Genomic DNA, 27,978 nt, shown 5'->3' on the forward strand with positions numbered 1-27,978 from the left:
TCAACACGTCAGCAACATGATTTGCCCATAACCCCCCTCCCCTGTTGCATCCCTGATATTTAGAGATGCATATGGGCTGTGCAGCAAATAGCAATGTTTCACTTTTTTGCTCTTATCACTCTCACATGCTCTTCCACCCCCAAACCTGTTTACTATGGGCCCCATCCATCGCTATTTTACATTGAATTGAGCATGAGGCGTGTGTGTATATCAATAGATAAAGTACGGGTGATAAACCATGTATGCATGTGTGTGTGTGTGTGCTACCCAAAAACGATCATGAAAACAACGAGTAAAGAAGATCAAATATGCGACTGCATATTGATCGCATGTGGCAGCACACGATCCAATCGATCGCTCTTTATTGCTTTTGACTCCGTATAAAAAAAGGTTCTGATAAGCAAGATATGAAGCACTAAAAAAAGTTGTGGGCTGATTACCAGCATTCTGGTCAACACATTACACGTAAACACCTGCATTATGATTATACTTTTGGAAAACAAAATATCTGCTCCCTACCCCCCAACAACATCACACGTCCCCCCATTCATGGCACTGGCCATGGTGACCACGCCATAATCATCCATTCATCCGACTCTATAGTTGTCCTCGTGTCTTTTGCCGAACGATAACAAAAAATAGCCACACACGCTTTAGCCGCTGGCCCCCTTGCACATGCTGTTCCTTTTATAGTTGCATCATGCATTATTGAGCACCGTGACAATCTCAAAGATAAGTCGATGATTCGCTATGAGTAGAAAGCAACCAGGGCAGCGGATGATAGTAGACCAAACTTTGAACCCCTTATGATAAAGAGGCGAAATCCATGACGACATGCAAAAGAAACAATCAACCAGCTCCCAAGGCACCCTCACAGATCAAAATGATGTAGTATACCACGCATGTCGTACCAAGAATGGGTCTTTGGTGATATGGCAGCACCAGCCACCTGTCCACGGACGCCACATTGTACGTCCAAAGGGTTATTTATATGGCCACGTAGTATACACGTACGATCCTTAAAGTGGTATTATCATGATTCGCTTTGAGTCTGTTGCGATTATCATCATCATTTATGCATCAACAAGAATGCATTATGTGCACATGAACAACCAAAAAGTGTACAATGTCACATCTCATTGAGGATTTGCAACACGTGCTGAAATCGGCCTGTGGTGGTGCAGGTCTCGCCCACTTTTTGTTGGGCTCGGCTACATATAGGCTGTGCTTCTGCTAACACATATCATAAACAATGACTTTGATCATTGTTCTGGTAGCACCGATAATGGGTATATGTACCTGAGACCGTTCACCACGTATATACCATCTTTGATCTTATTCGCCATGATCGTGTGAAGATTGGTTGGTACACAAATGACAAGCTAAATGAAATCTTTGCTGATACCAAAATAAGGTCGTCATCATACTTGCAGTTCACCTATACAGGTAAAAGCATCCACATTCACCAAAGCAGCAATCGCATTGGTTGAAAAGCGATCATCGATACACCTGCTGCTAAAGTATTATAACATAAGGATCCGGCTATCGCCGGCCTATTGTTCTAAAGGTAGATGCAATGCAAACGTTGCATGTCGTGTGTGTAACTGAGTCAGTCAGCACAGTCGATGCATGATACTTGTTCACTATTTAGGAATGGTTCATACATGCCAGCTAATAACCCATACCTCCCATTCACCTTCGTTGCCAATCCAATGCATGTGAACGATTGTGCTGCTCCAGCGCAACACCTCCATCCTTCAACTTTCTTCATCCGAGAGGCGTTGACTGAAAACCCCTCAAACACAGAAGTATCATCCAATACATATGAGAATGATCAAATTGCAAAGTATTTGTAAACTGCCAGCTAGCAGCCCATTCCTCCCATTCGCCTTTGTTGATCAAAACAATGCATGTGAACGATTGTCCTGCTCCAGCCCATCATTCCCATCATTGAACTTTCTTGATTCGAGGTGACATGGTAGCATGGCAACAATGGGTGTTGTTGGATCATCATTATCATGTAAAGTGTAAAATGGCACACACCCCTTTTGCTATACGTGAGGATCATAATTTCTTTTATTTACGTGTACCTATTGTCTATCGTGAGGGTGATGATGACGATGGGTGGATGGTGTGTATAGGGTAATTGATGAGCGGCCTCAGTGTAATAGCAGTAGGGGATTTAAACTTGGGGGACAGCAGCTCCACGACTTGGGATCTCTTCTCTTTCTCCCTCCTCTGCTCTTATCCCATTCACGACATTCCAATCAAGGTAATGTATTATACAAGAGTGCTCTTGTTGTTTGTGAGGCATTAACATAGTTCTGAACATGCATTGTCAGGGAGTGAGTGTGTCCAAAGTGCCGAGGAATGAGCGTGGTTGGTGGTTGCCATGGCTTCCTTTTGCTCGTTGCTATTCCCGCTCTATGCTTGGTGTCAACAGGTACATTCAGAGTCCAATGTTGCAGCCGAATTGGCTCCATTGACGCGTCAGCTTGTATAGACGGCAAGTTTGGTCTCAAGACGTGGGCTCGTTTGGCGTTTTGTTTCGGCTCAACTATTCTACACCATGGTTTTCGGTTTCCAGTAACCAACAACAAAGGGTCTCTTTGTGTATATTGAAAAGGCAAGTACAATGAAACAAACAATGAAAAGGGTGTTTATTGTGTGTGTGCTAATAATGAATTGAATAGGTTTCTTTGATCAGGCAATGCAACTTGGGGCATCATCATCATCTCTTTGGGTTCAAGTCCCAGCCTGTATCAAGTGGCCGCTGCGTCGCTCTGCACTACCCAAGTGTGCTAGAAAAGCTTATTGGAACGCGTCCAGGGCTCTATAGGCCTGCGTTGAGTTGAGGATGGGTCGATGACGATGGATTTTTGGAAGAGCATGGTCACCGTGTTGAGGTAAAAGGGGATTTACAACAGCTTGTGAATGTGTTTAACCAACACGCTCTTCTCGTGATAGGATCGTTCTTTCCCTTGAGGATTTCTTTTCATGAGGTGTGGAGTGATTGGAAGGATTGGATTGGGGATCATTCTTTCTTTGGAGAGGATGACTGAGGACAACTATGAGCCTGGACTCTACGTAAGTGATGTCCTTCCTTGCCATGGATCGAAATGGCCTTGCGTGATTCGTGCAGTGATTTCTCAAGAACAAGAGATCACCCGACGTTGCTCGTATGGTGGTGATTTGATTTGTGAATTCCTTCTGATTTGCTTTCTTAGAGAGGATCGCCTAACGGTATACCAAATCGTCATCGATCCCGGTATCAGATGGTGTCTAACATGTCTGCATTCTTATTTGTAGAGACGACGATTACAATGATCACAACATTCACAACGATGACAATGATAACGACAACGAGATTCAAAAGGAAGCCTGCAAGATCCCATTCTTTTCTACTTGTGTATTTTTGGATGTTGGTGTGACGAATGAGATTGAGGACTGGTGACGAGTACGAGTAGGAATGATGACAGAGGATGACTACGACGATGGTGGTGGCAATGTACAGTAGCAAGATAGCTAGATGAAATAAAGCATTGTTTATTTATTATGTACACGCTTGTTGGAGGTTGCTAGCTTGTGGATTACATACTATTGCTTCGAAGATCGAATAATAAAAGTGGTCCGGTTATCGGTCATGCAAAAAGTACATGGCTTTTGTGATACAATAAGGAGGAGTGGGAAGTGGGATGAGCTTGAGAAGAGAAAAAGTGAAGGGATCCCTCCATTGAGTTTCAGGATGAGTGACTCGTTCAATATGTATATGTATCTTTTTACATATACAAATTGGTTTATGCAGCTCGACTTTCTTCTACATGCAAATGTGATGCAGACATTGACACACCTTCATTATTGGATGCTGTTTACTTACGTACCTTCACAAAAGGCAATCATCATCATCATCCATTTGTGTAGCAACCTGTCAAGGACGTGTCTGTGTAACCACCACGTGCCGTTTCACTCAGCTCTTCATCTTTCCGTTAATGCAGCCGACACCATCCACTAGGAAAAAGCAGCTCCATCACGCTTACAGCATAGGTAAACACATAAAGACAGCCATATCTCAAGATTTCACAATCAAACACAGGGTTTTTAATGGATCAATGGACTCGGCTTGGCCAACTGCACCTTGTGTGAAAGTTTCACGTTCAATGTCGCAACTAGCCCAAAAAATATTTTTTTGGTCGTCGTTGAAGAGGTTGACCTCCAGATCCAGTTTGGCTGGTAGCGACATTGCGAAATCTGGGATTGGCAAGCTTGATCGTGAAACTTGCACCCAAGATGCTGTTGGCCAAGCCGGGCACATTGCTCTATTCAAAACCCCACGTTTCATTGTAAAGTTTGGAGATACAGGCACCTTTATGTTTGTAAGCGTGATGGTATATGAAGAGTGGTCTTTGTTTATTGTGAAGTAGCTAGACCCTGACAGAGCAAAAGATGCAGAGGGTAGTGTTGTGTAACACAGCTATGTTTGCATGAATGGAAGGGTCAATGTATGATACTTTATGCATCATCTAGGAACAGGCATGTATTGCTAGCTAACGGCCACTTTTATCCAATCATCATTGTTGTGAGATCCACTGCATGGGAACGATGCCCCTGCTCTAGACATTCATTTCCATGATTAAAGTAGGTTGATCCGAGCTGATTTGACTGAGGTGCGGTCAAAGAGAGATTACATCACTCTGGACATAGAGCACGCTCGATGTAGCTCAACCGATGTAATCTTGTGTGAGCGTAACTCAACCAAATCAGCTCGGATCAACCTACTTTAATCATGGAAATGAATGTCTAGAGCAGGGGCATCGTTCCCATGCAGTGGATCTCACAACAATGATGATTGGATAAAAGTGGCCGTTAGCTAGCAATACATGCCTGTTCCTAGATGATGCATAAAGTATCATACATTGACCCTTCCATTCATGCAAACATAGCTGTGTTACACAACACTACCCTCTGCATCTTTTGCTCTGTCAGGGTCTAGCTACTTCACAATAAACAAAGACCACTCTTCATATACCATCACGCTTACAAACATAAAGGTGCCTGTATCTCCAAACTTTACAATGAAACGTGGGGTTTTTATTAGAGCAATGGGCTCGGCTTGGCCAACAGCACCTTGTGTGAAAGTTTCGCGTTCAATGTCGCAAACAGCCCAAAAAATATTTTTTTGGTCGTCGTTGAAGAGGTTGACCTCCAGATCCAGTTTGGCTGGTAGCGACATTGCGAAATCTGGGATTGGCAAGCTTGATCGTGAAACTTTCACCCAACGTGCAGTTGGCCAAGCCGGGCACATTGCTCTATTCAAAACCCCACGTTTCATTGTAAAGTTTGGAGATACAGGCGTCTTTATGTTTGTAAGCGTGATGTTATATGAAGAGTGGTCGTTGTTTAATGTAAAGTAGTATGACTATAATAGAGCAAAAGATGCAGAGGGCGTGTTTGTGTAACTTGAGTCATTCAGCACAGTCGATGCATGATTCTTGTACACTATTTAGGAATAGTTTAAAATGCCAGCTAATAACCTAGTCCTCCCCATTCTCCATTGTTGCCCAAACTAATGCATACGAACGATTGTCCTGCTCCAGCCCAGAATGCCCATCATTCAACTTTCTTGATCCGATGAGATTTGACTGAAAAATGCTCAAACACAGAAACATCATCCAATATCAGAAGAATCAAATTGGTAAGTTATTTGTAAACTGCCACTTGATCGCCCATTCCTCCCATTCACCTTTGTTGTCAAATCCAATGCATACGAACGATTGTGCTGCTCCAGCGCAACACCTCCATCCTTCAACTTTCTTGATCCGAGAGCATTTGGCTGAAAAACGCTCAAACACAGAAGTATCATCCAATATGAGAATGATCAAATTGCAAAGTATTTGTAAACTGCCAGCTAGCAGCCCATTCCTCCCATCCACCATCGTTGCCCAATTCAATGCATGTGAACGATTGTCCTGCTCCAGCCCATCATCTCCATCCTTCAACTTTCTTGATCCGAGAGGATTTGATTGAACAACACTCAAACAAAGAAATGACATTCAACATCAGTTCAACCAATTTTAATTTGCAGTTCTTCCACTCCCACTTCTTGTCTTTTCCTCCCATTCTCAACTGTTGGTGCATTCAAGTATACAATTACCACCTACGTACGATTGTCCTGCTTCAACCCATCATGTCAATCCTGCAACTCTCTTGATCCCATTGTCTTTGACTCAATGGCAAGTCCATGGCGTGTGCGCTCCACTACAACACCCGCGTTTCTTTGAAACTTCACCTTCTCTTGTACAATCCTCGACCAGACCAATCATAACAGCGTTCATTGTAGCAGTTGCCATGAGCAAGATCTTCCACTTCATTCTCTCAAGTTACTTGCAGCAACTTGCCTTGCAGCGTTTTACGTGAACAGTAGATAGCCATTGTACAGAAGCAGCTTTATTTACGTGTAGCAACTTGTGTTAATACAAACGAATCTCTATGGAATATGGATATGGATATTGTTTGGTGGATGAGATGGAAGGGCATTGGACATATACAATGTGTGGAAAAAGAGCCTTTGTTCTCATGTATCCATTGTCTGCTTGACCATTATGCATGAGGCTATCATCCTGAACGATTGCTGCATTTGATTGTCATCGTGGCAGCTACTATCATCCTCCTTTGTGCAACCTGTCAACCATGTACAACCATCATCATCCAGCGGCATGTTTTGATAGAGACCTTCCTTCTTCCCGAGTTGGCCTCGTCGTGTGCGGTTGCTTGATGTATTGTGTTATAGAAAGATTATGGTAAATGCAGGATGTAGAAGTGCATCCACTTGTTAATACTATGATAAAAGGAAAAGAGAGCAAGAGAAATGATATGGTTGTTGCATATGGACAAAGGCCGCATTTCATTGTATAACTCACCTCCCATTTCTTTGTGATTGGATCGTTGTCTGTACATAGCCTCTTTTTGTGATTTACATCCTGTAAGATACCAGGTATCCCTAGTGATGTCGATTGGTTGGAATCCCATATGACAAAACGCAATGATTTGTACTACCGAATACGCATGATGATTACAAGCTTATAATGGAGATAATTGCCAGATAAGGTGGTATTTTCCTGGAGACTTTATAGCATTAGTTGTTTTTGACAATCCTACGAAGTATACTATTGTACAATATAAAAGAGCAAGAAGGAGGAGAAGGTAGAGGAGGAGGAGGGAATCAAGGTCCAGCCCAAGATATATGAGAGTGTGTAATAAGAGATAAGAGAAAAAAAGATACAATGTAAAAAAAGAGACGGATGCGAGTGATGTGTACATGATAAAGGTTGGTTGGTGAGAGGGAGGGGGATGTATGCGATGTGAAAGTGTTATCTGTGTAAGATGAGGGATATGGTTTGTGTATCGTCAGGGCGCGGAGGAATCAACCCAGTCTCATGATCCATTTACGATAGCATCGGTTTGTTCTTCCCAAGATTGTTCGACCATGGCATCCACTTGCTTGAGCCAATCTTCATCCACATACCAGTATCCTCGAACCTCAAGTTCCTTTTTCTTTTCACCAGCCACCTAATCAACAAAAAAAAACAATGAGCCACTTCTGCCTTATATAGCCCCATCCAAATATATATATATATATACAACATACCCGGTAATTAGCATGGAGGATATAAGGATCAACGCCCCGAGAATTGGATAGATCGTGATCGAAATAAGCATAGCCATTAGGAAAGTACATGACGTCAAGCAACACCACACTTGTCGTTCGTAGATCAAGGATCATGGGATCCAGGGCACGGTTCATAGCACCTTGTTGTGTCAATCCTTGATTCGAATCCTGCAAGCGAATGGTCTCTGCAAGCATGCGTTTCATATCTTCGTAAGGTCGCATCATGAAAAAGCCCGAGTTGATTTGTCGTTCATCAAGACCTTCTTGTTGGAATACCACATGTGTCTCCTTTCGAATGTCAAGCAATGTCTTTATGTACTCCCGCATACGAGGTCGTAGCCACACAATGTCGATATCAGAGAAAAAGACTGTGATGTCAAGGTACAATAAACGTTGAACGACGAGGGTTTTGGCATGGGTGATTGCCTTGTACTGGGGTGAGAAATAGTCTTCGAAATTGGATGCGACTTCTTGATGGAACCATTCATCAGGAATGGTGGCTGCGTGATCTTCATAACCGGCGTTGACCAAGTGAGTATACAGCTTGTCGTCCAAGCAAAAGATAAGATAGCGAGTCTCATTGGTGCGTTTCAAGGATTCAATCCAGTTGTACATGTAATCTCGCATACCATAGTTGGCAGTAGCAATAACAAGCACTCGTCCATCCACCAGGTTCGCATTGATCTTCTCCATAAGAGCAGCTGGTGGCTCTGGTAATGATTCAGGCACTTGTATCGTTGGCATGCCTTGCTCTTCTTGTGTTGCATTCGACGAGTCGACGATTTCGGGGATCTCGGGTAATGGTTCGCTTGAATCGTATGTATAACACGTGCAATCCCAAGAAGTGTTGCTGTGCCCGGTAGCGTTGAATGCCTGTTGCTGATCTTGGAGGTAATCGGCAGGGACGGTATGAGATGATGCTGGTAACCATGTTGGCTGTGACACACTTGTCAACGTGAAGAGAATCAATGTGCTAGCAACAACGATCGTGACCACAGGCACAAGGACCCGTTGGTGAAGGCGGTCGAGTGGTGGCATAGGAAGAGGGGAGAAAGAAAGAACGGGGGATTTTCGATGTTGTGCTCGGGAAAGAAAGGAGTCGAGTCGAGAAAGAAAAGATCGAAACAAAGTTATCAGCCAGTCGGCAAATCGCTAATGTGTGTGCAAGGTTTGTTGTGCCTGTTGCAACTTGTTCTCGCGTGCCTTGTTTCTGTTTCTCTCATTCTCAATCTCTCTTTGATCATATTACGTCGCTGGCTTAGTCTCCGCCAACACCTTTATGAGTTTAGTTCGCTTGATACAAAATGAAGTTGTGTGCGTGTGTGTCATGGCACTTGAGGAATTTTGGGGGGAGGATGTCGATGATAGAGAACAATCAACCATTGCATTGCTTACAAGATGATGCCTTTATCCAATTACTATGTCCGTGCACTTTATATCCAGACCCGTTCCACGATCAATAAATTCATAATTGAACTATTACAATAACCTTATGGAAGATCATTCTGTATTGATATTTACCGGGATTCATTGACGTAGCACGAGCACCCCCAGGTTTTTGAATTTGTAAATTGCTGCTATATAGACTCAGTCTTTTTCCCTCTCTATTTCACTCTTTCTACATCCAAAGCGAAAAATGTGCTCCCGATGTCATCATGTTCTCCTCATTTACTCCTTGTTTTCGAATCATTCATTCAGCTGATAGCCAATTTGATGCCTCTTTAAACGTATCGGCCATTGTCACACTGGCCATTTTTCCGCTCATCCGTTCACACTATCGAGAACCACAAATAGAATGGTGCTATATGCATCAGCCTCGCAGGTGATTGGCCGATTTGAAAGAGCTCAGCGTGGCGTAGATCACTTTTTTTGCCCCGCAAGACCATCAAAAACAAATGACACCTACTTTCTCCGTTATTTGGCAAAGCGTAAAAAAAGCCATTCTATGTTGGATACATGTATAATGAAACAAAGTAACAGGTTGTATATACTCATCCATCATCCAAATCGGGTAAAGTTCAGGGCGGATGTATGTTGGCACAGACGCTGCTCATATGATCTCACTATTGAAAAATGGACCACTGTCAATAAAGCCTATCTCCGCATGGTATATCTTTGCTTAGTTAAGACAATGGCATGCTCTCAATTGAAGAGATAGAGAGACCAACGATGGCCTTGTTGGACAAGTTATTGTGTTGGACGTTTACTACTACCCCAAAACGAGGGTCACATGACCCGAAGGGACACCTTACATAATTAGCCATACACGCCCCTTTTGCTTTTCTGTCAAACAGTGCCAATTTGGATAGGCGCTTCATATACATTTGGTATACCGTGGGTAGTTTCATGCTATAGCAATCATCTTGCTGTGGTATGGGTCATAAGATTCAATCGTTGTTGATCCTAGCTTTGCATAGTAGTAGGAGTGATGATGATTTCCATGCAGGGAATAAAGAAGGAAAACGATGATGGTCTTCTATTTTGAGATGGCAATGGTGATCAATTGGCTTTTGTTGTCAATAGGCGTAGATGGCACAAGCAGCCGACAAGTAGGTGTTGTAGCAATGGTTGATGGTGTAGTAGAAACAGCGAAGCATTATGCATTTGATTTATGGGTTGGGTCAAGTTTATGAAATCGCTAAAGCTTCATTTATGGTACATGGAATCGCGTGCTCGAATACATGTTTCCTTTTGCTGGTGCTCCCATCACCTTTATTGTATCTCTGCTGCTGTGTATAATAATTAGTTGGCCACATCCAATCATAGCAGCGCTATTTCCTAGATGGCTTATGCCTTCCAACCTATCTCCTTATAACCCGCCCAAAGTAGATTTTGAAAAGTGTCAGAATGGAGAAAACAGCAAAGTCATAAAAAAGGAGGGATTGGATGTGGTGAGCTTGTCATGGATAAAAAAAGTCAATGGGGAGGAGAGTCAACCTCAAAAGGGATGAATTAGGAGTTTTTACCCTTTTATGATTGGGAGAGGCGGTGTATACATGTATGTGCTTGCAAGTTGTTCATATGCCCTAGTTTCTTGAATCGCATGATATTAGCCTGTACAATGTGCTGTGCAATGCACCTGATGATAGAATGTTGGCAAACCTTGACATAAGCTCCCCTTCACATGCACTTTTTTCCCTTCAGCTTCTTCTTTCACACTTTATTATCACTCAACTGCATCATTGATTACTGCTTTTTTCTTTAACAACAACGATGAGTGTAGTAATGCGATCGGAACAATGCGATCGTTTGCTTGATACACTACACAAAATGCATGCCATGCCATACGAACACACCAAAACACTGATAACTAGCAAGGTAAACGATTTGATTGACAAGAAAAGAAAAATGCTTAAAGTATGTACAGGTTTGGAAAGAATTTGCAAGCGCTTTATCGACGATTTTGACACTTGTGCCGCATGCGATCAACAATACACCATCATCCTCATACAACAACAGCAGCGAACACCACAAGGATGATACATTACTTTCGGCTCTTGGTAATGCATCATCCGTATTATCACTTGCAACGAATGCTCTCATATCAGCAGACAAGCAGCAACATCAGGATACCCCTTCATCTCCTTCTACAAGCAAGCTCCGCCGACGTATCACCTCCACGGTCAAAAGCAGGGCAGCACTTTCACGTACAGTCACTCGAAAGGCAGCCACCACCACCACCAGTGCTGCTGCTGCACATTCTTCTCCTTTTCCTCCTTTTTCTTCTCAGCAACAAACATCCACTACTACTCCCGCCTTGTATACTCTTGATGCCGATATTGAGCGTGTACAACGTATATCCTATGACGTTCTCCTTCTTCTCCAGCAACTTATCATGCAACTTGATTGCATGGATGAATACCACGATACCGATGTTAGCGTAAGTGGTATAAATAATGACCACGTTTATGATAACGGCATCCACTCACATGATCCTTTTGTATAGGCGATCCATGCATCGTTAATTGCACGTGTCGAGCAACTCGTGGACGCATTGCTTGGAATGTCATCACCACCACCACCACCGCCAGTTTCACCCCTTACTCCAAGGGTGAAAACACTTTACAATTCAGCATCCTCACCTAACTTTAGAAAAAGTAATAATGACCGAGCCATGGATACCAAAGGTAAAAGGACCCCGATTATTTAAAAGGAGAGAATGCATGTACTAAAGCATGCCTCTTTTAGCTGTCCATTATAATCCAAATCGACATTCCATGTCACATGAGTCCTATACATGGTATGTGTGACACAATCATGCAAGCCCAAGAGCAACCGAAGCACTCATTTAATCTTTGTAGCACAACAAAGCACGTATCCCAGCAACAACAAAAACGGTCCACAGGCACAGGTCAGTTGATGATGGTCTATTTTATCAACCACAAAGTAAATCTGATAAACCCCGATAGTGGGATTTCGATTCATGCGTAGCATTTCTTCCTCGTTTCGAAGCAGCCATGCCAACGCCTCTTTTTCACGTGATTTGAAACAACATCATCGATCACCATCACCACCACCCATTCCACCACGATCTAGCATATCATCGCTTTCTTTTTCAGAGCCCACGACCACATCAAGTGACTGTGATAGTGTCCCTCGATTGATTCACAGTGTTGGAAGCGCATCCTTTGATGAAAACGATTCAATCTCCACATGGTCTACCAGTAAAAGTGCAACGCCTTCTTCTAGCATGGCAACCAAACAGCAACGATCATCATCCACAAAAACAAGTGCCATGCGTGCCATTCGAATGCTTTTTGGATCAGCTATTATTCGTCCCGTTACCATTATTACAAAACAAGACCAAAAGATACGAGAAGCACAACAACAGCAACCAATAACATCCTCTCGCAATAGCAGCCACCACCACCACCACCGCCATTATAACAGCAAAAGGTGGTCACAAATCAGTAGCAGTGATACCACGACCACAGCGAGTGCCAGATCAGCATGTTTTCTTGATGGCGATGATGATGGTGATGATACGAATCAATGCCGCCTTATCAACAGCCGACGATTATCAGGAAGTGGCATACCTCTTCTTTTCACGCCAACCACATCCCTCGGTCTCAACACGAGCAAATTCTGGGAAGAGATCCATTCCAAAAATGAGCAGGATGAGGTCTTTTTATCAAGCACCTATGGACCCATATCACCCCTTCATGTGGATACCACTACTACTTCACCTCCTCAAGGTATAGAAGATACAACTGAAGCCTCTTCAGCTCGATCAAAAGATGCATTATCCACCACATCCTCCTCCTATTTCTCTGCCCGCTCCTCTTATTCATCAGACTCAAGTCTTCGCTGTTTATCATCCCAAGGTGTTTCAGATTCCAAGCAACAACATCGAGTCGATAATGCTGATATGGTACAACAACATGAAGAAGAATATCGCCATGCATCCATTTATGATTCCAATAACAACAACAACAATGAAAGTATCTCTGACAAGGCTACGACTACCACCACAGGACATCACCATCCATTGCGATCCACCTTATTGTCGAAAGCCATGCTACTTGCCGATAACAACTCGCCACAACCGCAACATGTGCCTAATTATCATTCAGTGGGCACCATTGGGATCGGTAACTTGTCATCGGTCTTGTCAAAGCAATGGATGTTGCATAGTATGCGAGCCATCAAGTCAAGCAGTAGTAGTAACAACCATCATCGAGCACCCATTCCATCCATGTTGCAGCAATCATCCACAGAAAGGCCCATGGTAAAAAGTAGCTTTCCCTCTGCTTCGTACCGTGTACTAAGAATTGATTCTCTTGATCAGACACAACGATCGATGGTTGAGGAGGATATCTCGTTATTATCCAACAAGGATGATTACACTTACATCGAAGAGAATGGCCATGTGACAATGATACTTGAAACAAGATCACGATGCAAGTGCGTGGTTGTAGCAGGGACATGTAACAAGTTGACTGAAAAGCTGGCTGATGATGGTGTACAAGGTAAAGTGGGGTGTGTGTGTGTGTGGATCCTAATGGGCACTATGAATCACTGATGTTGATGATGATACTTCTATTAGACTTTGATTACATTGATACATACCTTCAAAGCCATGCGTCTTTTATATCATCGGTGGACTTGCTGGATCAATTGGCCAAGCGTTTCAATAGCACTGTTCAGTCATGTATTCAAATCAAGTAAGCAACAATGGGAATAGCAATCAACTTGACACGACAATGGCATCTTACCATTTGTGGGTACCAGGTTACTGAATGTGATGGAGCGATGGGTGAAGTTCCAATACGACGATTTCAAGAATGACCGTTTGTTGTTGAGGAAGCTGTATGCGTTCTTGACAAGCAGTGAAGAAAAGCGACCTGAATTGCAAAAAGAGTTGGGCGGTATTCGTGACGCATTGTCCATGCAGATCGCACGGGATCAAGGCAGGTCTCCTCTGTTGTATCACCGAAGATCACTTGACAGCTCCGCCATGTCGACACCTCTCTTGATGCCATCACGTAACATGTCTTCAACAACACTAGGCGGTGGTGGTGGTGGGATTGTTGCTTTATCATCAACGCTTTCGGTGCTATCATGCCTTGAAGCCAAACAAGTGGCACAATACTTGACGTTGGCTGATTTTCACATTTTCAAATCCATCAATGCATACGAATACATGAGAGGCCATTGGCGTACCATGAGACGAGGTGAACCACTCTCAGCTACAGACAGCTACACTCGCATCCTCACTATCAGAGCAAATATGGCAAGTATTACATACATGAATAAGTATAGTGTGGCATACAAACTAACCCATGTATGATGAATGTACTTTAGCTACATCATTGGATACTGCATGAAGTGTGTTCTCCAAAAATGCCAAAGCAGCAACGTACCATTCTTCGAAAACTGATCCAAGTAGCAAAGGTAAATACAAACATAGCTCGCATGGACATTGTTATTGGTATTCACTGCTTTTGATATGTAGCTATGTATCGAATGGAACAATTTTCATACTGCCATGAACATTATCCTTGCTTTACAAAGCCAAACGATTCAAAGATTACATAACACGTGGGCTATGCTTTCAAGTCGTGATCTCACAGCATTCCAAACATTGCAGCAATATGTGGATGTCTCCAACAACATGGGCCACTATCGACAAGCTCTTGCTGATGTTCAAGCCCCAGCTGTACCATTTTTCCCGCTCGTGCTCAAGGACCTGGTTTTCCATATGGATGGTAATTCTACCATCCTTTCACGCGATCAACATGGCCATGACGGAATGGAAGAACCACTTGTCAATTTTGGGAAATTCCGTGCTGTTACACGCATGATCGCCACGTTGACACAATTGACAAGTCAAGATTACTGGTTTGCAGCCGATTTGGATCACTGCCCCTTTTTGCCAAATGCCCCCATTACTAGACCACCTCAATGCCATCCAACAACAAGTACCCATGTGCCACCCTTGGATCGTGTTGCTGAACTTGTTGAAATCAAATTACGAGCAGTGGAATCATGTTACGATGATCCTCGTTGTAGCATCGTATCAGTAACAGCTTCATCCCAATCCACCACCACGGCCGATTAACTACATATCCTTTTGTATTAATGTACAATCTTCCTTTTTTAATCTTTGTAAACAATGTATAAACAACACTCTACTAGTCCTTATATGCTATGATTCCTCCTTGATACGTTCAAATTCCACCATCAATTCACAATGATCGGTATGTGGAAAGAGATCGATGGATACTGCACGTGTTGGTCGAAATGGTAACCCCTTAAACCGGTTTGATGTTGGACGACATAAGCTGCAAGAAAAAGTGGGTGATTTATGAGCATTGAGGATCCTTCTTTTGCTTCCTTTGATAGTGTATCATCCCTTACCTAATAAAGTTTTGCATTGCTTGATTTGCGTCGCAGCTAATGAATATAACTTTGCGGATCTCTGATGATTCTCGTACTGCTCGTATCACTGTGCTATGTACGCCACTCCTTTTCTTCTCATTAGTGTCTGGATCTATATGCGTGTATGCTTGTGGTTCCTACCTTGGTGGATCGAGGACGGCAACCACTTCTTCGTTCTTTTCATTAGCCACGACATCAATTCTCTCCTCAACCTTGCTTGCGTGATACTGTACATTGGTCACGTCTAATAGGGATGTATCCATGTCAGCTATAATGACGTATAATGATGATTCTTTATCCTTACGATTCATTTCTGCATTGACTTGGGCATCCACAATAGCCTCCGATATCATCTCAATTCCAATCACGCGATCCACTGTCCTTGCCATGGTGATGCCAATGGTCCCTGTACCGCAACATAAATCCAATAGCGTTGTCTTTTTGCTCTTGCTGATATTACACCACTCGGCACATTTTGTGTAAAGCAATTCGGTCGCTGGCGTGTTGACTTGGAAAAAGGCGCTACTTGAAAGACGGAATCGACAACCAAGTAATTCTTCGTACACATAGCCATCTCCCAAAAGGATCTCAGTGGTGCCCTTATCAGTGATACCATTCGATTCACCATTCCATGTTTGCAGCAGCAACGTGGTCACATTGATTTGCTCATCTCCCTTTCGATCCTTGTAGCTGCTCCAATACTCTGTCAACCTTTTCTTCTCTTGAGCTACTTGTTCCTCGGTCATGTCGGATGTCTTCATTTGCACAAGAATCAAAACTACCAGGATTACATTGGGATGAGTTGTATGCGACACAAAGACATATAGAATCACACACATACTGTCGCCTGTTCTTTGAGTTTTCACCATCAATGATCTCCATACGCCCTTTTTCTCTGCACGATCATATACATTGTACTCGGATGATTTGACATAGTTCTAGCACCAACAGGGTAAGTCAACTTTTGATCCTCACAAACACCCGTAACCTCTTACCTCCATCGCTTTGGCAATGCGTTTGGATATATCAGGTACATGTAAGCAATCTTCAGGGCTGTGAACGGATGTGATGCCATGGCGATAAAGTCCCAAAAGAAAACCCACTGTGGTCTCGCTGTCAGGATTCTTGCCAATGGTGAATTCGCACTTTGTCCGATAACCACGAGTGATAGGCGATGCAATGGGATCCAATATCTCTATAGGCAATCCCTCCCTTTTATAACATTCGATTAACCCTTGTGATCCATCCACATAAGATAACTAGCACTTACTGGAATGCCCATGCAAGTTGCGCTCGGCTGGTATCATTCAGATCGGGAAGTCGGCTTAGTTGACGTTTAAGCTTGGCGAGATGGCGTATACCCGATTGATGTTTCTTAGCCAGTTGTTCATCATAAGGTATCCTAAAAAAGAAGTATCGGATCAATGATGGATCCATCATTTCGCTAGCTATGGTGAGGGGACGTTACTTGTGAAGGGGTGTGACTTGATCAGCGAGGCGTTCTGCAGGTGATCGAGTGTCATTGTCCGCTGTCGTTGATGTTGATGATGGTGCATTCTCCTTGGCCGTCTTTGCTTGGAAACGTGCACGATACACTTCTTTGTTGATGGTCGAGTATTCGGTCGTCAAGGCTCTCTTTTTAAATTCAACGCCCTCCAGCTTCTGCATGGCTTCTTTGGCAGGACCTTCAGCCTTATCCACATACATACATAAGATAAGAACCTTATACACTACCTTTTGACGGTAGCAGCAACTCACCTCGAATGTCAAATAGGCATATCTCCAGTTGGGCGCTTTCTTGTATCGGTCGATGCCTTGGTTACGAAAAAACTTTTTGATTGCTGCCGATTCGTGGGAGGGAAGATTGAGCACTTTGACTCGATGCAATGTCGTTCCAGGTGCTGCTGCTGCTGCTGTGTCTTCAGTCGTTACAGCCGCCATGTGTCGAAGAGCCGTTGCTTTTTAAAGGTATGAGCGATTGTAGTTTGGAAGAATGAGAGTAAAACTCACTTGCGAGAGACCGTATTCGGCTCAACATTGACATGAAGGGAAGAAATCTCACATGACTGACAGGTCGGCATTCTTTATATGCTCAAAATGGAAATCTTCTACACAGGTACGAGAAACGCATTACATTACACACGCCACTACAACAACCTTGGTACTCAAAGTGAAGCTAATTTCTCCTGGATCGATTAAGTTGTTCATCAAACAATGGCGGTTAGGCGGTGTTTTTACAAGAGTCGAACATCACAATGAGGCCCAGGGCAAAGAAAGTAGGATAGCCTATCCATAGAGCAGCTCTAATTCACATAAACTTGGACATTTGGCATTGTGAGCAATCAAATAGGGGGATGTGCGATATAAAATGATAGAGGACAACATCCCATGTTGATGGGGCGTGGATACCTTATGCTGACAAAGAGGCTACAGTAGATGGTTGTTGGGGAGGGGATGGTACCTCAGGCGTACACGAACAATCAGCATCAAGCAAGCGTTATTACAGTGTCAAATGTACAATTTCATTTTTCTTTTTTGCAGTATTGGAATACAAACGAGCAATAATGTGGATACACAAGTGTGGTATTTGGAGATGGGGAGGAGATTGTCAAGGATTATGATGTAAAATTACAATTGAGTACGCAAGATCTTCACCACCTTGACTTGGGTGTATTCTTGAAGAGCATACTTGCCCAATTCCTTGCCAAAACCAGATTGCTTGTAACCACCGAAGGGAGTGCTTTGATCAAAGACATCGAAGCAGTTGACCCAAACAGTACCAGCCTTGAGCTCATTGGATACCTTGATGGCTGTATCGAGATTAGTGGTATAAACACCACCTGCAAGACCATAATCAGAGTCGTTGGCAATTTCAAGAGCTTCCTCAACGGTCTTGAATTTGATAATGACGACGACAGGGCCGAAGATTTCCTCACGACTTATCTTTTTCGACGAAAGAATGGATTAGCATACAATAAAAATGAGGTAAGGATATCGTATTTCATATACGTACACGCATGTCGTTCTTGCAGTCGGTAAAGATGGTTGGTTGGATGTAGTAACCCTTATCACCATGACGCTTTCCACCATAATAAAGAGTAGCACCTTCCTTTTGACCAATCTCGATGTAATTCATGATCTTGTCAAATTGGGCCTTGTTGATTTGGGGACCTTGGAATGTATCCTCTGCAAAGGGATCGCCAACCACAATATCCTTGGTGTGCTTCAAGAACAATTCAAGGAACTTGTCATGTACCTTTTCATCCACAAGGATACGGGAACCAGCATTGCAGCTCTGGCCATGGTTGTTGAAGATACCACCGTGAGCTTGAATAGCAGCGTTCTCGAGATCAGCATCAGCACACACGATTTGAGCGGACTTGCCACCAAGTTCGAGTTGCAATTTCTTGAGGTTGCTGTGCGACGAGGATTCCATAATCTTACGGCCAGTCAAAGTAGATCCAGTGAAGGCCATCTTGCCCACAAGCTTGTGATTGGCCAAAGCAGCACCAGCTGTATGACCATAACCAGTAATGATGTTGACGACACCCTACGTATAAACCTTGATCATCAGTATCCCATATGCCATGTGTTGTCCTTTTATCATCACTTACAGCAGGGAAGCCAGCTTCCTTGACGAGGTCAGCAAACTTGTATGCAGAAAGAGGAGTGATTTCAGATGTCTTCATAACAACTATAAAAGAGCCACGTCAATCCTTCGTCATCATCCTACACACCCACACGCACAAATCCCTACTTACTGCAGTTGCCAGCAGCAAGAGCAGGAGCGAATTTCCATGCACCCATCATGATAGGATAGTTCTATAAAGGCCCTTCTTCAGTCTTTTGATCATCCCACGGTATCACACACACACATGTACAACCTCCTCCTCCTCCTACTTACCCAGGGGATAACAGCACCAACGACACCAAGAGGTTCATGACGTGTATAGCACCACTTGTCAAAGGTAGTATCAATGGTCTTGCCGTGGATCTTGTCAGCCCAACCAGCAAAGTAGCGATAGCAAGCAATCGAATCGGTGATATCACAATCACGTGCAACAGTGAATGCTTTACCGTTATCAAGAGCATCCAAAGCAGCAAGCTCATCCTTGTCACGTTCCATCAAGTCGGCAAGCTTGTTGATCAAGAGAGCACGCTCAGCAGGAGCCACCTTGCGCCAGGTCTCGTTGAAGCACTTGTCGGCCGATTTCACAGCAGCATCGACGTCTTGCTCATCAGCTGAATGCACAGCACAAATGACTTCCTCGGTGGCAGGGTTGATGGTTTCAATGAGGGGACCATGACCAGGGACAAACTCGTTGTTGATAAAGAGATAGGTGTGAACTACATACGACGACGATCGGTGTTAATAAAATGGGTTGCTTTTACTTTTATGCTTTGTGGTGTGTTGCCCTCTCTCATCTTGTTTACCTTTGAGTTCCTTGCCAGTGGTGAGACGAATGGTCTGGATGTCTTGAGAAGCCATTTTGAAAAAAAAGACGAGTGGTAGTAGTAAAAGAAGAAGAAGAAGAAGAGGACATCTTCACACATAAACCTTGTTTCTTTATATGGTGCATGAATCCGACACCGAAGAATGGGTGGGAATTAGAGAGGTTGTTACAAATGGGCCAGTTACACAGAGCCTTTTTCACTCATTACCTTCACAATACCATGCACGCTTTACCTTTTGTAAACGAATGGGTGGGGTACCACGTATAGGCTTAGTGAGATGGGACACACACACACACACACATACATCGATCACATGTTATTCGTTGTCGACTCATCATTGACACGTATACAACAAGTTTAGACTGCGAATACACGACTTTGGATCTTGCATCTGGTGTCGTGCTCAAGCCGAGATATGGCATGCTAAAGGTTATCCAATCGCCGACAATAATGCTGACATTGCCGAGATCTTCTTCCTTTCATCCCCCCCACCCTCCGCTTATCTTGCTTCTATAATGAAAGCAGCATAATAGCGTACAGGCGCTATTTTGATTTATAGAATTCTACTAGCGCGCTTTCATTGTTTCACACAACCCATTCACCGCTTACAAGATCATCATCACTTGATATCGTAACACACGCTTGCATAATATTGTGCCATCCTTCGTATCCAATGACCCACCACTTCTCACACCGACCAACTGCATTTTGCTGTCATCATACATGGGATCTCACACATGCGAATTGTTCATCCATTTCTTCGTTTTCTTTTTTCATCAAGGTGTCTGAAAATTGGTCGACATGACCTCCATCCCCAATTTTGCTTAAAGTTTACCAGCTTGTTGCATCATGAACACGAAGGAAATAGTCATTGTTGGATCCCCTTCAGTAAACTTGGATACCTGGTGACATTTTTCTGATTATCGGGACAAGGATGAAAGGGGCGTAATGATATGGTTCACATTCGACCTACAACCAAAGACTACTAATTCGGGTAATGGATGTGTATCAGCGAAGGTGTTAAGGTAATACCGGATCGCTCTTGTGTGATGAAAGGATGATCAACCTTCTTCTAGGGCGAGATCCCGACAGCTGTAGATAGTATAAAGAGGCGATGCGTTGACTTTCAATGCCCTTGTGTTGTTACCAGCAAGCCTGACGGACCCAAAAAAGCGTTCATTTCTAAACGCAATATCCCCCCTTTCATGCTCAAGTATGAAGCTGATCCTAAGCTAAGCTCCAAGAGAACAAGTTAAAGTCTTCAAAAAGGTAGTACATTTACTACTGCAGCCGCTAGTAAGTGGTGTTTGGAATTGACAGGGTTTTCCATGCAGCAGCTGCAGCGTGCGCGGTTGGAGGGCGTTTAGTTGATTTATGCATGTACAAATATTTTTTGATAGGCAGCAGCAGCAGCACCCTGCGACTGGCTGTGGAATGATCGCCGGCTCAGTTGTTTTTTTTTCTTTTTGCTGTTCTCACAAATCGCCCCTTGCAGTATTGATTGTGGAGATGATCCGTACAGTATCCATAAACAACAAAGAATGTCGTTGTTGGGCAATTACAGGTGTCTTTGTGTATTCGCATGTGCACTTAATATACTTGATTGTAAAATGTCTGTGCATAAAGTGGCCCTAACAAAGGTCATTGTTCTCTTTTTCCGCAATTATCCCTCGCTGAACACGAAATCACCAGTACCGTCATTGTGCTTAGGGGCATTGGATCAATATTTGACTTATGCACACAAACACCGCGTCATTAAAGAGAGCGCTTCAGCACACGCAGCTACAACATTGGCTTTGTTTTCTCCTATTCATCCCCAACCCCTACTGCTGCTGCTGCTCATTCATCCTCTCCCCTTGATAAGCTTACCCCTGACCCTGCTACTACAAGGAGCTGTGCACACACACACACGCACACGCTCTCTCTTTTAACGTGCTCATGTTTCTCGATCGTAGCGTAAGCAACAACTGCCAAAATACCACTTGTCATCAACGCTTGCAGCTTGTGAGTAGTACAAAAGCTAAACAAATCGTCATAATCTTCTCTCTGCCAACTTGATGTCAAAACAAGCTTTACCTGTCATCGCTGCTTTTTACTACTCTCACTCTCCTAAATGTGATAATATGCTTTTCTCCCCTTGTTCTTTTTTGACACGCCCACAAGATGGATCGACTCTTTTACTATCTATGAATGTATATCGAGATTTCAATATCGGCGTGGTGTAGACCCCAAAACCAAATAAAGAGGATCTTCCTCATTAGCATTATCATGCGGTGTGGGTAAAAAGCCAACCATCACACGCATGCATATTGATACACAGACCCAGTACAGTGCACATTAAAGAGTTGTGATTACAATCATCATTACAACTTAAGGATTGGAGTCTTTGTATCATCCTATCAGACCACATTATCATGTGTGCAATCGAGCCTGCATGGTGTAACATGGACATGGTATAATGCAAAAAAGTGATACGCGAAAAAGAAGAAAGAGAGCGTAACCGATCATGGGTGAATGGTGGATGCGTACATGTCAATGTGATGTGTACCTTGCAAAGGATCCCTAGATGTAGCATTTTGTTCGGGCTCACACACAAAAAATAGTTTCTGCTGCTGCTGCTGCTGCTGCTGGCTTAGATGGCGATGATGGCCCCTTCTCTCTCTATTCACTCTTTGCTTCTCCTACTAACATCCCCTCTTTGAAAAAACGGATGTATAAAATGAGCATCATCTTTGGGCCAATCCTACCCCGTTCCTTTCTTTTTACTCTGCTCTCTCTTTCTCTCTCGCTTGATTTCTTCTTTTTTTTCTTCCCCCGCATCTTCCCCCTCTCCTTTTTTCACACACCACACATACATATCACATATATCACGCGCACGCACTTTAGTTCTCCTCCCTTCATCCCTTTGTCTTCTTTTTTCACACACGCACAATTCATAATGGCATCTACTGTAAAATCATCCAGTCAAAAGTTTTGGCATTTGAAAAAGATTGCTCGTAAATCATCCAATGCAACAACAACAACTCATCCACCACCACCACGTTCTACTATTCAACAACAACAACATCGTCATCGTTCCCTACCTAATGATAATACTACTCCACGACGTTCATCCAGCCCTGTTGGTAAGCATCTTTTTGTTTATAACCCCCCGCCTCATGACCAGTAATGGATAACCCACACGCTTTCAGAAGTATTAGATGCCAAGGCAAAAAACAAGCAGCCTGCAGGGAGGTATGTATGTGTTTCTATTATTCCTCATCACCATGGTATTAGGTATACTCAACAATAGGATGATGGATTAGTTCACTGTTGTCAAATCGGCGGTTGTCATCGGTCAGTGTACCACCTGACGATGATGGAGAAGATAATAATGAAAGAGGCAATAATACCGAAAAGCAGCAGCAAGTAGCAACAACAACAGCAACCTTAACCAAAACGACGACTCAGCCATCTGTTGTTGCTGGATCGGGCAATGTTGCTCAAAATCTGCAGCCGATGAATAACAACGCAGCAAAACCACGCAGGGGTCGCATGTCTGAAGATAGCGGCACCAGCACAGCTACCACCACCACCACCACAAGCCGTCGCTCACCACCCACAGCATCACGTCCTGCCAGACCCCGATCCATGGTAGTACGTCCTGCCATGTCACTTGACAATTTACAATCCAACATGGATGATTTACAACAACCACGCGTGGCATCATTACCCACAAGTCCTCGTTCATCCGCCTTACGTACATCGAAATTACCAGCTTCGCCGCCATTACCAGCATCTTTTAAACAACAACAACAGCCTGTAGTACCAAAGTCATCACAACAAAGTGATATTGATGATCATAGCAATAATGAATACGAGGCAAAAATTCAGTATTGGATGATGCAAGTGGAAAAAGAAAGAGCTGTTGTCAGTGCCCTACAACGACAAAAAGAAGGTAACCTATGCTGAGCGACGCATGATGATGATCATGGCTAAATCTTCATCCCACATCATAGCTTGTAACAAGGACATTGAATTCTTAAGTCAAACGGTGGATGAGATCACCCATGAAAAGGACATGTGGAAAGAAAAGTTTGAGTCTGAAAGGGTATGTAAGCTGCAACTGTACACGAGAAGAGTGATATCAACAAACATCGTCATGCATGTAGATCAACAATGAGCGATTGCAAGATGATTTATCATCCACAACGGACCAATTGAATGAGGCACGAGAACAAGTACAGTGAGTCAATGAACCCATTGATAGGTGTCATTATTCACCTAGGGTCATGTAGACAATTGTTTGATGACAATCAACAGCTCCAAAGCACCATGGAAGAACAACGCCAACAATTTGATGAGCAGCTGCTACGACAAAAGGAAGAAATGGCATCATCAACGCATCATCATCGCAGCCACGATAGTAGTAGTAGCAGCACTTTGCAACAGCAATTACGGCATAGCCAAGATCAAGTGCGTATGTTGAAGGCTACCATGGAGCAATTTTTGCGAATGGGCATTTTTAGTGAAGATGTAACCGTATACAAGGATATTGCTGCAAGGTATAGCACCACACTCAAAGCGAGGTATAATGGTGGGGGGATGTGTAAAACGCATTATTAGATCATTTATTCATCGATTCTATATAGTCCTATTGAATGTCTTGCCGAGCAACATGAACAACAGCAAAAGCAACAGCGCATAGAAACACCTCCCTCTCCACCCATGACAGCACCGCATCATCATCATCATCATCACCATAATCATCATCATTCACACCAGCATGAACAACAACAGCACTCGCATGATAACATTCAATCACCAGCCGACTTGGACATTGTATTACGTAAACTACTTCGAGAAAAAGATATTGTAGGTTGCCATGACAACGATAGCCATCCACATGACAAAAACTAAATCATCTTCCAGCTCCTCGTTGAATATAGCAAGATTCCATTGAGTGGCGTGAGTGCACTCGCTCGACGACGACGAGAAGAATTGGAAGCCCAATTGGACCAAATCGATTCCAAAGTAAACAAGCTCAAGCTTACCTATCGTGCATACATCAAAAAGTACTAGCATGGACCAAAAAAATGATATAGTTTATAAAGATGAACAGCCTTCATCCTAGGATGATGGGACGTTCCTAGTGTCTGTATTATCCATTTTTTTATGTGGGTGTTCACTAAGAAAGAAATAGAGAGAGCGAGGGGAGAGGGAAAAGAAAGAAAAAAAGCACAAAAGATATTTGACAAATAACAAAAGATGATATAATAAAAAGAGAGAGAGAAGGAAAAGATATGTATATATAAAGCAAACCCCCTCTTTCAAGGCGTCAGGAGTAATTGTACCATGGAGAATGCACGAGAATATTTCCTTGGTAGAACAAGCTTGCATCACTCTTTGTACCGAGAGGACCAAAATACGAATACTCACCATGATGATGTAATGCATGCGCATCCTTTCTCCATTCAATCCCAGGTTGACATGTCCAAGTATACAACCATGACAAGAAATGTTGCTTTTCTCGTTCATCGACCCACAAGTGTCCTGGTGTTGTGGTTGTTGTTGAAGTGGTTGGTGGTGTCGGTGGTGTTCTTGCTGTGGTGGTGGTGGTGGATGATGATGATCGTGGTGGTGCTGTTGGCAATGGATCTTGTTGAGCCATATCATGTTGCATACCACTGCTGCTGCTAGTGCTGCTAGTGCTGCTGCTACTAGTGCTGGTACCACTATCACTGGAGACACGTTTGGTGGTGATGGTGGTGGTGGTAGCATGAGTGGAAGTCGAGATTTTGACAATGGCAGGGTGATCCTTTTTCATAAAAGGTGCTCTATGGCTGCTGGTGGTGTTGGTAGCACGTATATGGGTGGAGCTGCTTTTGGATGTACGATGATGAGGATGCGGTTGAGAATGTTGTTGATGAGGAGGATGAGGATGACTGCTGCGATGATGATGATGGTGATGAGATGAGGATGAAGAAGACGAGGGTGATGGACTCGCAGAGGATAACCGATTGCCAATCTTTCTTGTTGCCGTGCGTTGCTTTGGTACCAATGCCTTGAGCCTTTCAAATTCAATGTCTTCAGGGGATGGACCCATATCCAATTGACTAACTTGGTCGATTCGTGTTGGTGATAATACTTTTTCCTTGATCAAATGTGGATTGCTCCATGCTGATCGTCCTTCGTTGCGTTTGTTGATTGTATCATCTGATGTGAGGGTAGGGAATTCACTGGCATCAGGCTTATCGTTGTTGTTCTCTTCCTCCTCCCAAGATGATGGATAAGGCGATGAATTGGATGAACGTAATGTCGATACTAGTAGAAGATATTAGGATGCTGTATAGTATATAATGAGGATAGGGTATTACCTGTGGGTCGAGAGTAATCTGATTTACGAGAAGAAAATGACGTTTGTGGTGCATTGTTGCCTATAAAAGAAGGTTCGAATGAGTCGAAGGAATCATAGGATCAAGTAGGATGATAATAATAGTACCTCCAGCGAATGAAGTAAAAGCGAGTTGGTCATTGTTTGGTGGTTTCTTCCCATTACGTAGCATCCAGCTAGGTGCAAAGACATAGGAGGATGATCCTGACAAGCGATGATGTTGATGTTGATGATGGTGGTGGTGGCGACCAGATGATGACCTTGATGTCTCGTGATAGTCTGCGGTCGACCGCAGGGTCGTACCACCAGCAGGCATTGTAAATGTGTATCGTGCTCGCTTTCTTTAAGGGGTGGGGTGTGGTGAAGGATAGTTGGCTATGTACTTTTTGTTGGTTGTTGCCTTTCACTGGGAATAGAGCGTGTTGTTGTTAATCGTTATAGAAGAATGTGGTTGTAGAGATTGTCGCAAAGAAAGAGAGAAAGAGAGAGAAGGTGCGATTGGTAAAATAAAAGAGTGAAGTATTCAAGCAGAGAGCTGCCAATGACAGCCGACATACAACGAGTGACCCTCCAATGTCAGAATGAGAGTTATGTAACGGAGGTGGTATTCATAAAAGTGTGTTGTATCTTCTCCTCTGTTGTGAGTGCGCAGCGGTTACGAAGGGTGGTATGTGTGTATATGTGCGTGTGTGTGTGTGTGTGAGAGAGAGTATGTGTGGGTAGGTAGGTGTGTATGTGGTGCAACAGGTCTATTGGAGAAAGAAAAGCTAACCAGCACCCTGCGTTGAATCCCGACAGGTTAAACTACTTTTGCCCTGTTTCGCTCTTTCTTTTTTTGTTGTTCCTTTTCCACACTGTCAAACATGTCACTCGCCTCGCTACCATTGCGTCGTCTAGCAACCACCAACCCATCCACCAAGATCGCTGGTGCTCGATTCACTAGCACAACCGCTGAATCCACAGAAACCGAAAAGACACAACAACAACAACAACAAGAGGAAACCACAACCGCGATCCCTTCTTGGAACGATTACTTCAACCTTCGCAAAAAGCGTCGCATGTACGAAATGGTGGCCTGCGTTCCTAGTGCCATTGCACCCACCATTGGTTCTATTGCATACTTTTCCCAGTTGGAAATTGATCCATTTACGACGTTCTTTGGTATGGATCCCGTGATGGCATCTGCCTTGGCTACTGTGGGTGCTGTAAGTATATCATTGTCATCATCATCAATGGGGGAACATGCATATTAACTCTATTCTCTATTAGGGTGTGGGTGGTTTCATGGTGGGTCCTATCATTGGCAACGGTCTTTTCAAGGCAATGAATGGAAAGATTGCTCCCGCTATGGATGCTCGTGACAAGGCTTTCTTTGAACGTATCAAGGCTAACCGAGCTGATGCACGTCTCAACTCTATTCGTAATCCCGTCCCTGATTATTATGGTGAAAAGATCCAATCCGTCGCTGATTATCGATCTTGGCTGAGAAAGCAACGTGAACATTACAGAAAGGGCGTGTTTGGTGGCAAGTCGGATGGCCTCGAAGATGATTAAAGGCGTACTAGACAACAGCAACAGCAACAACTTGTATTTAGAATCCTTC

The 27,978-nt window shown here is 43.5% G+C and overlaps 7 protein-coding genes across 7 annotated transcripts; 3 read left to right on the forward strand and 4 right to left on the reverse strand.

Annotated features, from left to right (window-relative positions):
* Positions 1-7,431: 7,431 nt before the first annotated feature.
* O0I10_009073 (uncharacterized protein) lies at positions 7,432-8,704 on the reverse strand (the record flags this gene model as incomplete). The annotated part of the gene is made up of 2 exons (XM_058489070.1): positions 7,432-7,566; positions 7,646-8,704. 2 exons carry the CDS (start codon positions 8,702-8,704, stop codon positions 7,432-7,434), a joined length of 1,194 nt encoding a protein of 397 aa, XP_058340118.1.
* Positions 8,705-10,936: 2,232 nt separating this feature from the next.
* Positions 10,937-15,227, forward strand: O0I10_009074 (uncharacterized protein; the record flags this gene model as incomplete). The annotated part of the gene is made up of 11 exons (XM_058489071.1): positions 10,937-10,984; positions 11,034-11,546; positions 11,613-11,793; positions 11,855-11,906; positions 11,968-12,017; positions 12,076-13,394; positions 13,455-13,635; positions 13,713-13,830; positions 13,898-14,399; positions 14,471-14,560; positions 14,622-15,227. The coding sequence occupies 11 exons, from the start codon at positions 10,937-10,939 to the stop codon at positions 15,225-15,227; spliced, it is 3,660 nt and encodes a 1,219-aa protein (XP_058340119.1).
* An 87-nt stretch (positions 15,228-15,314) lies between these two features.
* Positions 15,315-17,585, reverse strand: O0I10_009075 (23S rRNA (uracil-5-)-methyltransferase RumA; the record flags this gene model as incomplete). The annotated part of the gene is made up of 10 exons (XM_058489072.1): positions 15,315-15,450; positions 15,527-15,634; positions 15,689-15,791; positions 15,852-16,325; positions 16,389-16,485; positions 16,543-16,759; positions 16,818-16,949; positions 17,016-17,239; positions 17,306-17,505; positions 17,558-17,585. 10 exons carry the CDS (start codon positions 17,583-17,585, stop codon positions 15,315-15,317), a joined length of 1,719 nt encoding a protein of 572 aa, XP_058340120.1.
* Positions 17,586-18,175: 590 nt separating this feature from the next.
* O0I10_009076 (uncharacterized protein) lies at positions 18,176-20,036 on the reverse strand (the record flags this gene model as incomplete). The annotated part of the gene is made up of 6 exons (XM_058489073.1): positions 18,176-18,490; positions 18,561-19,097; positions 19,162-19,241; positions 19,309-19,369; positions 19,452-19,894; positions 19,982-20,036. 6 exons carry the CDS (start codon positions 20,034-20,036, stop codon positions 18,176-18,178), a joined length of 1,491 nt encoding a protein of 496 aa, XP_058340121.1.
* Positions 20,037-22,940: 2,904 nt separating this feature from the next.
* On the forward strand, positions 22,941-25,063 carry O0I10_009077 (uncharacterized protein; the record flags this gene model as incomplete). The annotated part of the gene is made up of 8 exons (XM_058489074.1): positions 22,941-23,127; positions 23,194-23,236; positions 23,308-23,939; positions 24,001-24,092; positions 24,154-24,227; positions 24,280-24,570; positions 24,634-24,856; positions 24,914-25,063. 8 exons carry the CDS (start codon positions 22,941-22,943, stop codon positions 25,061-25,063), a joined length of 1,692 nt encoding a protein of 563 aa, XP_058340122.1.
* Positions 25,064-25,319: 256 nt separating this feature from the next.
* O0I10_009078 (uncharacterized protein) lies at positions 25,320-26,691 on the reverse strand (the record flags this gene model as incomplete). The annotated part of the gene is made up of 3 exons (XM_058489075.1): positions 25,320-26,305; positions 26,359-26,418; positions 26,484-26,691. 3 exons carry the CDS (start codon positions 26,689-26,691, stop codon positions 25,320-25,322), a joined length of 1,254 nt encoding a protein of 417 aa, XP_058340123.1.
* Positions 26,692-27,238: 547 nt separating this feature from the next.
* O0I10_009079 (uncharacterized protein) lies at positions 27,239-27,929 on the forward strand (the record flags this gene model as incomplete). Its single annotated transcript, XM_058489076.1, has 2 exons — positions 27,239-27,580; positions 27,645-27,929. The coding sequence occupies 2 exons, from the start codon at positions 27,239-27,241 to the stop codon at positions 27,927-27,929; spliced, it is 627 nt and encodes a 208-aa protein (XP_058340124.1).
* Positions 27,930-27,978: the final 49 nt, after the last annotated feature.

Source organism: Lichtheimia ornata (assembly GCF_029851405.1).
Source record: "Lichtheimia ornata isolate CBS 291.66 chromosome Unknown scaffold00051, whole genome shotgun sequence".
Classification (NCBI taxonomy): Eukaryota; Fungi; Mucoromycota; class Mucoromycetes; order Mucorales; family Lichtheimiaceae; genus Lichtheimia; species Lichtheimia ornata.